Here is a 13,754-nt window from a genome sequence, read left to right as displayed (position 1 = left end):
CCCACCCCTCTCGACACGAGCCCACCAACACAACAACAACGACAACGACTACAGACAATTCCTTTATCTTCCACTCTCTCTCGTGTTGTTGCTGCAGCAACGGCAGGAGACACAGACCATCACGCTCTATCAACACGGTATTTCTAGACGGACGGACGGCTGGAAAAAGGATGGGAAACCAGAAATGATACAAAATCAAATCACAATAGATGGATGGATGGATGGACGGATGGATAAAACTCAAAAGAGCAGGCAGGAAAACAAATGGGTCATCGACTGGGATCGAGCCCCCCGTCGAACGGAGCGGGCTAGTTAGGAAGGGACGAGGGCCATTTCCATTTGCATTGATTGCATGGCGGGCGCTGGATTAGGATTTCGCATTTGGGGCGGACGGTGAATTGGGGAGGTGATCATGGGAGGATATACCCGGTCTCCGCTTCTTTTGTTCCCTTTTTCCTCCTTTTTGTTTCTTCCTTTTTTTGGTCTTAATTAGCGGGTGGAAATCGTGAAGGGCTAAAGGGGCAGCGGGGAGAGCATCAAAGATGCCAGGTGAAGGCAGAAGGGGGGGTTGAGCGAAGCATTGTTTGCCTGTTGATTTTCTGTACGATACGAGCGCACGCGCTGCTGTCGGCAGCAGACGTGGACGATGTTAGACTTGGGTATGGGGAGGGCGATACACAGGGGCGGGCGGCTGTTGCTTGTAGGATAGTAGGATTACACTAGCTACGCACCCACACACCGAAGCAAGGTGGTGGAGTGGCATAGGACCAAGAGAGCTGGCATCTCGGGAACTGATGAGATACGTCTGTCACCAGCGGCGCTACGCCTGAGTGAGTTGAGGCTGCTTGGCCTGCGGAGTCGACGGTGAACTTGGTTCGTTCTATGTATGGGCAGACAATACGATCGTACAGCGTCCCCCGCTGAACCCCCTTACCAGCCAACCCGCCCCCTGTGGTACGACAGTTTGCCGGTGCGGAACTCGATACCCCATCTCTGGGTAAGACCACCCAACCCGTCCCTCCACGATTCGGGCCCAAACTCATTTGTAGAAATCAAACTTGTTCTCATCGCTCGTCCCCTTGACCTGGCTGCTGTAGGCGTCCTCCAGGTCGGACTGGATGATGTTGTAGCGGTTCTTGCGCACGGCGCGCAGGCCGGCCTCCTGCATGATGGCGGCGATGACGGCGCCGCTGAGCGGGTCGTTGCGCACGATCAGGCTGTCGAGGTCGACCTCGGGGGCCAGGCTCATCTTGCTGGCGATGGTGGTGAAGATGAGGCGGCGCTCGCGGCGGTCGCGCAGGCTGGGGAACTCGATCTTGCGGTCGAGGCGGCCCGGGCGCAGCAGGGCCGGGTCGAGCGTGTCGGCGCGGTTGGTGGCCATGATGACCTTGACGTTGGACGTCTGGTCGAAGCCGTCCATTTGGTTGAGCAGCTCGAGCAGGATGCGCTGCACCTCGCGGTCGGCGCCCGTCTGCGCGTCGAACCGCTTCGTCGCGATCGCGTCGATCTCGTCGATGAAGATGATGGCCGGCGCGTTCTCGCGCGCCATGCGGAACACGTCGCGCACCATGCGCGGGCCCTCGCCCAGGTACTTCTGCACGAACTCGGACCCGACCACGCGGATGAAGTTGGCCGTCGTCGAGTTGGCCACGGCCTTGACCAGCATGGTCTTGCCGGTGCCGGGGGGCCCGTAGAGCAGCACGCCGCGCGGCGGGTCGATGCCGATCTGCTTGTAGAGGTCGAAGTGCGTCAGCGGCAGCTCGACGGCTTCCCGGATCTCCTGTTTCTGCATGTCGAGGCCGCCCACGTCGGCATACGTCACGTCGGGCTTTTCGTCAGCGCCCAGCATGGCGATCGACGAGTCGGCCTCGGGCGGGAGGATGTCGACCAGGGCGTTGGAGTGGCGGTGGAGAGCAACGGAGGAGGAAGGCTTGAGCTTCTCGCGGTCGAGCGTCGAGAGAATACGGACAACATAGTTCGACCCGGTGCTGGACTGCACGATGCCCGTGCTGGCAGAATGTTTGTTATGTTAGCGAAGCTGACAGCGCTCCAGGTGGTCCAGCGCTAGCGGGCAACAAACGCACTTCTGGTCAATCGCCTCCATAAACTGGCCGATGACAAGCGGTACGCTCTGGATGCGCTTGATCTCCTCCTGCGCCCGGACCAGTTCCCGCTTCAGGCTCCTCTGCTCGTCCTTGATGTACTCCTCCTGCAGCTGGATGTATTCGAGCTGCCGTTGCAGCCGCTTCAGGGTCGCATAGTCATCACCGCCCTCTGTTGGAACCCCTTCGAAGTTCTCAATACTGGGGATGGCTGAAGGAAGATTCTTCTTTGGCGTGGCGACGTGGTTGGTTGTGTTCTCGACGAGGATGTCACCCATCTTGAAGGCTGCGAGTCTCGGCTCGAGGGCGTGGTATTTCGGGGAAGAAAAGCCGGGCGGCGGATAGCAGGGGTTTCTAGGATTGCCGCAACGAGATCAGATTATGTTGTCGGTTGCGACGATGCGGGTGATGCGGGTAGTGTGTGGTGGCTGCGATCGCAGATTGGAATCTACTATGGTGCTTGGTTCAATGCCGTTCTGGTCGCTGCTTTCGCCTCGTGGCGCGTGCAGCCCAGCGTCGGCTTGGCGATCGCTGGGCCTTGGCTCGTCATCTGCTGGAGCCTGAGACCGACCCACCGCCGCTGCTCAACGAGCTCCCATCCGGCTTGGCGGGCTCGGATGCAATAACGTTATTCCGCGAGTGATGTGTGCGCTCCTCTGGCTGCTGAGTACCTTACACAGTACGTTGCACAGTGGCGTCTTGCGCCAGAGACCCCACTGTTCCACAACGGGAAGCGGTGGCTCAGACCTCACAGCTGCCACTCAACAGTCTTGCGAGGTTGGTTCCCTGCTGCGCACAAGACTCGAGCCAGATAATCTCTTCAGCTTTGCCAGGCTGACTGCATCATACATTCAGATAATGCCGCTGTGAGCTGTAGTCTACTGTGTAGTCACAGAACGAGGGTGACTCTGGTGCCTACAAACTACCATAGCGCGCCAGGGGGGGGTGGCAAAATGGTCTCCACTATCGTTTTGATCTGCCAAGATCTTTGTCCTCCAAGAAGATCGTAAGTTAAACTTTCGTATAAAGCTCCGTCGGGTTTGAAACGGTCCGACCTTAGTCCATCCGTTTTCACTAGGAGTTTTGCTTATTGTATAAGACATTTTAGGACTGATATATTTTAAGTCAAATGCATTTTATACTTGATATTATCTTCTATATGTTAGCTATATTTTATAGTAGGACATCTTTAGATTAACGTAGTTACGTTCTCGATAGATCTACTTAGTTATAAGGTATTTTGCAATTGACTATATTTTCCTCTCTTAGATTCTTCTTTTTCTAAGTAGTCTTTTAATTGACTAAATTTTTAGTTGTCAAAGGCTCTTATTTAAAAGCTGTCTTAATAGCGAGTCTACCTTCTAGCTTAGAGCCGATTTACTTCTAGAGGTTGGCTACTAGCTAGAATATAATGATGTAACGTGCTGGCCTTGTGGCGTTCTGCAGACAAGCGCACAATGTTCTATTCAACTACCTTAAGGAAAGGAAAAGGAGAAGTATAGGCTACGGTCCTCGTGCACAGAGTTTTCAGGGGCTCGCGGAGTAGGTTCGGGCCGACGTTATTCCAAGCGCGAGGCGGGCCCGCCACGGGTCCGCCCCGGGGCCGCCGCGGATCCTAGGCGTAGCCCTATATACCTAGCCCGGGTATAGCCCGGTCTGTAATATTCCCCCCCCCCGCCCCGCTAGGCGGTCGAGTTGGGGTATACGCGACGCCGAATCGAGTATCGGCGTAGTTGGGTTCGGGGTAGTTGCCCGCTAAGGTCTTGCTATTCGTAGTCGTCCTACTACCTAGGCTCGAGTTGTTTATTTATATCACTTTAGCAAACTACTAATTGGCCCCCTCCTCTCCTTATATATTTATATAGAGCAACTATACTATATTAGGTGTACCTACTAATTATATATGATTTGACCTTGCTCGTCGTTATTAAAAGCTCCTCTTCTTATATAACCTAACTTTCTTACGTTTCCCTCCTATACTTAACATATATATCCCCCTCCTTTTTTATAATCTAGTTTCCTCCCTCTTTATATACTGACAATGTCTCCCTATTTCGCCTTGTATATATTCCCCTCTTCCTATATTCTCTCTATATATCTGTCTATATCCTTAAGTATACTACTTATTTCTACCTTAGCTCTAGCTAGAGTCTTTTTGTCCTCTACCCTAATAGCAATATAGTTCTTAAAACTCGTTCGTCGTATTTATATATAAGATCGTTAAAATGTTAGTCGCTACTACTACTCTTAGAGATAGGGGTATAGGCTACTATCCTAATAGCAATAATAATAAAGACTATAATATAAATACCTCTAGGATAATCTTATTATAGACCTAAGTCGTTTACTAACCGCGATATTATAGAACTAAAACAATTGCTAGAAGAATAATAAGCTATTAATTAGTAGGTTTATTGTCGAAGGAGACTTTGACGATAAAGAAAACGAACTACTCCTTAATAAAGGAGAGTTCTATATATAGTATATCGTTTACCTCTTTAATAGTACTAAGGTCGAATATACCTCTAGCTATAGCAAATCCTATAAAGAATATTATAAGGCCTATACGATATATAAATAGGACTTTGTATTATAGGTAATAAACCTTTACCTTTAGTCTAGTCTAAAGAAAATTCTTAAAGTATATAATATAGGCTAAACTATTAAGATCTTTACTTAGAAGAAGATAAGCTTATAGCCTACCTACTATATAGTCTTTAAATATAAATTCTAGAAGCTAGCTTAGTCTTTCTAAACTACTTTTAATAATATATAGGCGTATTATATCCCTACTTAGCTAGTACTACTTCCCCTATCCGCTATCGAGTAGACTTCGACTTATATTGTCCTTTAGACCCTAGTTACCTCCCCTACTATACTAAGCTACTATAGGGCTTTAGTACCCTATAATCCGCCTACTTCCTCCCTAGACGTCTCTACTTAGCTAGCCGCCTACTTGACTTATTGCCTAATAAGTAATAAAGAAGCCTACTAACGTGAAATACGCTATTTAGTCGATACTATTACGACCATTGTTAATATTAACAACTATCTTATTAACTATATTTTAAGTTCGCTATAGTCTAGCCCCTCTTTATAGGGCGGCTATAGTTCAACTTCTACTAGGTATAACATTGCCCTAGTCCCCTTCGCCTTATATCCCTAGCGCTATTCGTCTTCGTCTACTAAGAACCTTATATATATCTACTATAAACGTACTAATCTCTCTCCCTAGACCCCTAGCGGGTCTAATAGATAGTCGATTATAGAGGTGCTCTCGTTGCTAGATAAGGGTACTATATATTTGCCTATTAGCGACCTAGTACTGTCTAAAGACGAAGAGGCTATAGAGTAGAGCTAGAGATAGCCTTATCTCCTATCGTGGCCCTATCCCCGTTTTATCCTATATCTCGACCCTTTGTCGAACCAACCTACTAACTAGAGTAGCTATAGCAATTTTAATATTCGCCTCTATCCTACCTCGGAGATCCTAGAGTAGGTTATATATTGGCTACTAACCTTGCCTCCTATTAGCTTATATTTAGATATCCTATAGTACTATAGGGTTGACGCTAGGGTAAGGCTAAAGGACTATCTATATCTAAGGAACTAGACTTAGTTAGCGTATTAGGGTCTCTCTATATTTGTATTTGTTTTATCGTCTTTTTATAATAAGGCTATAGCTAGATATATTAGAGTGACTATACGCCTAGTAGTGCTATTGAGCTATATTCGTCCTATCGTAGTCATTTCTTATAGAGTAGTTAGTATATAAATATAATATTTTCCTTTTTACCTTCTATTCGACATTAGCCTATCGTTGTATTATATATCTCTCTACTTCTACTTAAACTTATTGAATATAATAGTATCTAAGAAGTTCTTTAGAGGCTTCTATATTAGTTTATTGTAACCTACCTACTTAATATATATATCGTAGTTCTTCCCTTTCCCTTTTACGTTCTAAGCCTTAAAGATCGCCTTTACCCTATACTCTTACTATAGGACGCTCTCCTCTAATATAACTTATATAGGGTCTAGCCACTTATCTATAACCTTCTACGAAGGGAGTAGATTAGAAGCTATTTACTCGATTAAATCGATATAGAAGGTTAGGTATAGGCTATATAGTATATTAAGTATCACTATTAAAGGAGTAGATATAGCGATCACCTTATACTTAGCGTTTAGCTAGTCGAGTTTCTTACTAAAGCGGTTCGTCTTTATATTATATAGAGAGAGCTATACCTTGTCCTTTACCTTAAACTGTTTAGCTAGATAGCGGGAACGGTTTATATTCGTCTACTACTATTGCTATATATATACAATAGCGGCTTATATCTACTTTATCCCCTTCTTTAGATAGTGTAGGAACTAAGTAGTGTAACCCTCTAGGGACGCTATAAACGTTGTTAGAATTGTAATAAGCTATATAAGGCTTATATTGAACCTATAGAGGAGGTAGTTCGAGCTTACCCTAGTTATAGATAAGTCCTTGTTATTGAATACGAATTGATAAGCTAAAAGGTGTTTAGGCTAGTTGTATTATACAAAGAAGACGAAGATCTAGAGGATCACCTATACTTTTTAATTGACCTACTTCGTACCCTTGTCTATCTAGGGATAGTAAAAGGTCGATAGGAGCTACTCTACCCCTATCGCCTTATATAGCGTAGTCTAGAACCTATTTAGCTAGTCCAACCTATAGTCGGTTATAATCTAGGTCGAGAACCTATAGAAGCACTACTAGACGTTGTAGAATCATAGAGTATACTCCTCCACCCCTATCGAGTATATAGCTTCGAGCTATATATACTTAGAAAGGTGGTCGGTGATCACTATAAGGTAGTAAAGCGCCTCTTTATTTCTTATAGGGAGGTTGGTTATAAAGTCGATAGAGATCTGTTTCTAGAAGCGGTTAGAAATAGGCAAGGGCTATAAAAGCCTTTAATACAATTATCTAGAGATTTTGCTTTAATAGTATTGGTTGTAGTTTCGAATAAACTATTTTACGTCGAATAATATAAGGTCCTAATAGTAATCCCTCTAGAGTATTTTAAATAGCCTATTGTAGTTTAGGTACCTTGATATAGCTAAGTTATAGATCTACTAAATAATTATAGTAGTTAGAGGCTCCTATATAAGGAGCTAGAGCCAACTATAAAATAGGAGTACGCTTTATATATTAAGGGAATAGTCTATAATCTAGGTCTATACTATATTCGTCTCCTTTAGAAACTTCTAGGCCCTATTGTAAATAGCTTAGAGCTAATAAATATAGTGTTTGTCCCCAACAATACCCTCGTCCTATAGGGCAGCTAGCTATTTATCCTCAAAGAGCATCTCTCCTATAGGTAGCCTAGCCTCTTCCTATACGTTAGTCTAATATACCTTAATTAAAGGGAGTAGCTAGGCGATACACTAGTCGTCCTTAGGCTCGTCCTATTTATACTAGAAAAGTATATTAGGGCGTAAGGCCTAGGATCCTAGTCGATACTTTAGCTCGAAGTTGAATAGGGAGAGCGTCTTCGCCTATTAGGCCTACTGTTCATTAATTAGATATAGCTAGGAGAAGTATTTAAAGTTCTTATAATCGATTAGGATAATAAAGAGGGCTACTATACTTTAAAGCTCTGTCGACTAGGCTTTAAGATAAGAGATAATAGCTAATAGCTCTTTATTATAGATAATATAGTTGTATTTAGCTAAGCTTAGTTTTATAGAGTAGTAGGCTATAGGGTAAAGAACCTCGTCCTCTCCCTACTAGGACAAATATCCGCCTAGTGCTATACTAGAATAGTCTGTTTCTATGATTATCTCTCTTTTAGGATCCTACTAGGCGAGGATCGGCTCCGATATAAACATAGCCTTAAGTATATCGAAGGCGTCCTATTCCTCTTTACCCTAGTAGAACGGAATATTCTTATAGGTAAAGCGTATCAATAGGGCCGCCTTCTTAGAGAAGTTGGAGATAAAGTTGTAATAGAAGTTAGTGAATCTAAAGAAGCTCTATATTCCTTAGACCCTATAAGACGCTTTTTATTTATAGATAGCCTTGATCTTCTTAGGGTCGAGGTAGATATAGACTCCTACCTCTACGATATACCCTAGGTACTTAACCTCCTTTACTATAAAGGTATATTTCTTAAGGTCTAAGTTGAGACCTATGTCCCTTAGTCTACGAAAGACCTTATATACCTTCCTTATATAGTCTTTCTAGCTCCTACTTAAGTATACTAAGATATCGTTGAGGTATATCGTTATATAGTCTTCTAGCGTTAGACCGAGGGCGTTGTTGATATATCTCTAGAATATCATAGGAGTACCTACAAGCTTAAAGGGGCAAATTAACTATTCGAATAGTCCGAACTTTATATAAAACGCTATAAGGTACTTATCCCCCTTAGCTATCTAGATATAGTAGAATATAGCCTTAACGTCCAATTTTATAAGCTATTTAGCCCTAGCTAAGGACTAAAGAGTCTCCTTAATTAGGGGGAGTAGGTACTAGTCTTGCTTAGTAATCTTGTTCAAGGCCTAGTAGTCTATATAGAACCTCTATCCTCCTCCTAGCTTCTTTGCAAGGAGGACTAGGGCTACTACTAATAAGGAGTTTACCTAGATCTATCCTTTGTCTATTAGGTCTACGACCTACTTCCGAATCTCTAGGAGATAGTCCTTTGGTATATTATATAAAGGCCCCTAAAGGAGCTTAGAAGGCTTCCTATCTAGGCCTATCTTAAAGCGAATATAATAGTTAGCTTCCCTTTAATAAGGAAGTAAGCCGTTTACCTTTTCCTTGTCGAAGAGATCGACGAAGTTATATAGCTCCTTTGGTAAAGTAACCCTTAGGTCTAGGTTGGCCTAGGGCTAGGAGATAGCTATTCCTAGAATAATAGTTATCTCGTAGATACTAGTAATAAGGAATGTGTCCTAGGTCCCTTTAGACTTCTTTCTCTATACCCTATAGGCTAGGCCTATAAACACTATACCTATAATTTAGGTAGTATTAGTCTTCTTCTAATATAAAGAGCACTTATATATCTATAGTCCCCTTTACGAATTGATAGTGAGAACCCCGTTAATAAAGTTTAGTATAATTCTATAGTAGTTTATCTAAAGGAGCTTTAAAATAACATTATAGGCTAGCCCTAGGACTATATAGAATATAGTAGCGCTTATCTACCTATCAATATCTATTGTAATATAGACGATATATATAATCTTCTTTATAATTTATACCCCTTTGACAGTAACGCCTAGGGTATAGAGGGTTAGCAAGCTCGTTTATTTAATCCCTAATCTCTAATATACCCTTTCGCTAATAGCTCTATAGCTTTAGTACCTACTATCTACTTATATATTTATAAAACTAAAGGAGTTTAGGAAGACTAGGATAAGGAAAGAGGGTTTATCTATTCTCTTTCTAATCTCTATAAACTTGTTTTATAAATGGTTAGGTCCTTTCGGCCTTTATATAGGATTTTGTATAGGGGCTACTCTTTTCCCTCCTCCTCCTTAGAGAAGGAGTCCTCCTCTACCTAGTCCTTAGCCTCCAACTTATTAATATTGACCTAAGGAACTAGCCTCTTAGCTAAGGCGAAAGGACAAACGGCTATAAAGTAACCTTAGCGCCTATAATAGATATAAGCCCTAGCCTATTAATGTACTATATATACCTTGTTGTTTACCTACTTCGCTTATAGTGTATTTATACCTCGTTTTCCTCCTCTTTACTACTACTTTCCTCTATAACCTTTGTTAGCTCTCCCCTAAGCAAGGGCAGTATAGGCTATATTAATCCTAGTTATCAATATATCTCTGTTTATATTCTTCTCTATATCTATATTAGGCCTAGGCTACTTACTCTACTATCGCTAAGGCTTCTCCTCTATAGCGAAGGCCTCTAGGTCGGTAGCGATCTTATAGTATCTTATAATAGCTATAGTATAATCGTTCTATAGGACCCCCCAACCTACTACGTTGTACTTCAACTTTAAAGAGAGGCATCGTTATAACTTAATAAGCTATACCTTGTTGCTCTAATTAAGTCCTTTAGCCTTCGATAGCTTCGCTTTAAAGTAAATAATAAAGGAGAAGAACGGCTCATTGTCTCTCTAACAGAGTATATCTAGTTTCGTTAAAGCTATAATCTATTTATAGGGATCTATATAGATCGTTGTAAAGTACTTAAGGAACGCTCCTAGATCGTAGTTGTAGCTAGGCTCTTTGGATTTATAGAAGGCTACGACCTTAGCCTAGACTCTTTAGCTAAGGTTGCCTTAGACGAATACCTATTGGTTATAAAGGCCCCCAATAAAGTCCTAGTCTACTACTAGGATATACGCTATTATAGCCTTCTAAATAGCGAAGAGCTCCTTTTTACCGTCGAAGGGCTATCCTATAGGGAGGCGCTTCTACTATATCCTAGGGGCGGTTATAGCTACAACGTTGGCTATTGGAACTAGGGTATTAGCCGCTATAGAAATGTTTATAGTCTAGGCTATAGCAACCTAGGCTATATAAAGATCCTTAATAGTTATATTCTAACAAGCGATCGTCTTTTATAGGTGTTAAAAGTGCTTGCGAACCTAATCTAGGTCCGGAGCCTATAGGATGCTAGGGTAGTTTATAGTAGTATCCGGTCCGCTCAGTGCTAGCGTTGAGACGCCGAGTATACTTATCTTATCTACGCCTAGAAGTAGTAAATGCTCTATTGGCGGGAAGGTAGTTAAACTATAACGTATTAGCCTTATAGCGTTTTATAGACAAGCGTATAATATTCTATTCAACTACCTTAAAGAAAGGAAAAGGAGAAGTATAGGCTACGGTCCTCGTACGTAGAGTTTTTAGAGGCTCGCAGAGTAGGTTCGGGCCAACGTTATTCTAGGCGCGAGGCGGGCCCGCCACGGGTCCGCCCTGGGGCCGCCGCGGATCCTAGGCGCAGCCCCACATACCTAGCCCGGGTACAGCCCGGTCCGTAACAAATGACTACAAAAAGCGGTTGTATATGTACTAGACTGTCCTACTAAACTAGGTTGTTTATTTTTATAGTTGCTTATAGTGATCGCTTTATTATAGTAAGCTAGTTATCTATATACAACATTATCCTAGTACTATAGGATTAGCTCGACTTAGAGATAGAATTTATAGTTAAATTATCCTCTAAAGGTATAGTTATATTACAATAGAGATATTAAGATAAATAAACAGTTGTTATTCAATCTTAGATACTGTCGTCGGCACTGTCGCTACTCTGCTACTCTATTCCGCTACGCTACTACTCCGCTCAGTCCTTCCGTATAGTCCTTCTGCTCAATACCTTTATATAGTCCATTTAATTCCTCTGCTCAATTCCTTTGTTTAATTCTCCTACTTATTTCCTTTGTATTAGCTATTTTGCTAATCCTTATACTACAGTTATACGATATATTGCTTTGAGATCTAAAATTCTTTATACATTAGCGACGTATATTTCTAATATAATAGAATAGCTTACTATTGCTAATTCAGTGTATCTATCGCACAGTGTTGTAGTATATCTGTTGTATAGTGTTACGTTAACGGTTTATTGGCATCTCTATATAGACGTAGTTAGCGACACTTGTAAAAAGAGTCCTAGTGTAATCGACCTATAGAATATAGCCCGCAATAGGGGCTAGTATACTAGCTAGAAGATCGTAAATGAAACTAGGTATATACGTTGCATTACCAAGTTGGTATATAGCGGTAGTAGGAGAAAGTTTCTTAAATATAAGTATATAAATTGTATATATCGGTGTATTTTAAGGTTATAGTGTTAGGTGTAGCTAAGATACAACTACGAAATTTGATTAGTGTTCTAAGCAATTAGAGTATTGGGCACTAGTATACAAGACTAACTAAATATAAAATCTTCGTTAGTAATAGCGTTCTTAATACTATATCCTAAATAGACAATAAAATCACCTTAAGTATAACTAAGAGGGGCGACTATTATCTTAATGTAATACCTAAATAATTTTATAGTTATAGTACTACATTGGAATCGAGTTGCCTATAATTGGGATAGGACTAGACTCGTATACCGTCCACCTTTAGTATTCTACTTAGGCTCGCACTCGATTGAGATAGTATATACTTTGGTTAGGTTCGAGAAAGGAGTTAGCCGCTTATAGAGTTATATGTCTACTTTAAGAAAAAAGTAAGGTGCTATATCTAGGACCTAGGTCGCTCCTAGAAGAAGTTTGACCCTAATCTTCTTCGATTTCGCACCTAGTAGGAGGGAACCGTCCTTATATAGGTAGAGGAGAAGGGCGAGGATATAGCCGTCAAGGAGGATAATAAGGAGACCACTATAAAGGCGGAGGACAAAGAGACTGCTATAAAGGCGGAGGAGAATAAGGAGCTTAAGTACAATGTAGAGTAGGTTAGTAGGTTTCATAGTTTAAGGAAAGCTAGTGTATACTACTATAGCGACGATAGTAACGTTATACTTAATAGTCAAATACTAGTAGGGGTAACTACGAAATGTCCTACAACAATTAAGACTATATTCAATGTTATATTTTAAACGATCGATATAGTTACCTTAGCTATCTCCAGTTTTTCCTACTACTATACTCTTGTTAACGACTTGAGATAGGGGGATTAGTATTAGAACTGTTTATATACCTATAACCTACGAAAGTAACTGTTAAATCCTAGCTTTAGGTTGCACTGTCGTTATATAAAGTAGATATTATAATCAATATATATAACTGTTTTTACAACGAGGCACTAGCTAGACCTAGTTAGGAAAAATACTTAGAAGGCTAATAATACTACGTCTCTCTATTATATTATAAATTGGATACTCAAGTATAGCTTTGTATAGAGGTGGTTCTAACCAAGGAACTACAAAGGTTACAACTATAAAGAGATATATCTTTCTAGTCTAGTAAAAAGTAAAGATACTATTCAGTTTTATAAACGAAGTAGTACTATCCCCCTCGTCGACTTAGATAAAGTCGCTAACTAAGAAAACCCACTATATAGAGCGTTCCTTACCACAGTTAGATATATATTGAAATGGTGCAAAACCTCTACACTAACCTACCCCACTATACCTAGGACTAGGTGCGCGAGATAGCTCCTAAAGGAATATAGTGTCCCTCTAGACGGATGAAGATAGTACGTATCGAGTAGTAGGAAGGATATCTCCTAAAAGGAAGATATATAGCTTAGGTACGTCTAGTAGGATATAGTAGAAAGACAAAAGACAATAAGAATATAGTCAGAGCTCAGTAGCTTAAATGCCTATCGTCTAGATAGAGGTAGAACAACAAAAGGAGAGGCTTAGTAGCCCTCTTAGAAGAAGGAGAACTACCAACGTAGCGTTAACGAATATATATTGACAACTGCTTAATGTCTTACTTAATAACAAAGAAGATAGGCTTAGCCCACTTAAATATATATAACTAGAGGGCTAGACCCCCTAGCAACGAATACAATGTACTAAGACGAATAGAAAAACTAGGTCCCTATATCTAGGTAGTCTATTACCTTAATTTATATTTCCCTTTTGAACTTGCTATATACTCCTATAGGTAAGCTCGTACCTTAAAAGCTCCTTAGTGTACACCTCTTATCGTCGCTACTCCTTAAGCTACTCTCTATACGTAGCTTGCTTAG

At 41.6% G+C, this 13,754-nt stretch overlaps 2 protein-coding genes across 2 annotated transcripts; both read right to left on the bottom strand.

Moving 5' to 3' along the window:
• Positions 1–628: 628 nt before the first annotated feature.
• On the bottom strand, positions 629–2,400 carry THITE_2117266 (uncharacterized protein). The gene is made up of 2 exons (XM_003654285.1): positions 2,085–2,400; positions 629–2,009 (listed from the first exon to the last, which is right to left on the bottom strand). The coding sequence occupies exons 1-2, from the start codon at positions 2,378–2,380 to the stop codon at positions 1,040–1,042; spliced, it is 1,266 nt and encodes a 421-aa protein (XP_003654333.1). The 5' UTR covers positions 2,381–2,400; the 3' UTR covers positions 629–1,039.
• Positions 2,401–8,141: 5,741 nt separating this feature from the next.
• THITE_51375 (uncharacterized protein) lies at positions 8,142–8,294 on the bottom strand (the record flags this gene model as incomplete). The annotated part of the gene is made up of 1 exon (XM_003654284.1): positions 8,142–8,294. A coding segment is annotated over one exon (153 nt), but the record flags the coding sequence as incomplete, so codon positions are not given.
• Between the last annotated feature and the right edge of the window lie 5,460 nt (positions 8,295–13,754).

This window comes from Thermothielavioides terrestris, chromosome 3, assembly GCF_000226115.1.
Source record: "Thermothielavioides terrestris NRRL 8126 chromosome 3, complete sequence".
Lineage (NCBI taxonomy): Eukaryota > Fungi > Ascomycota > Sordariomycetes > Sordariales > Chaetomiaceae > Thermothielavioides > Thermothielavioides terrestris.
This window is presented reverse-complemented; position numbering and strand designations above follow the sequence as displayed.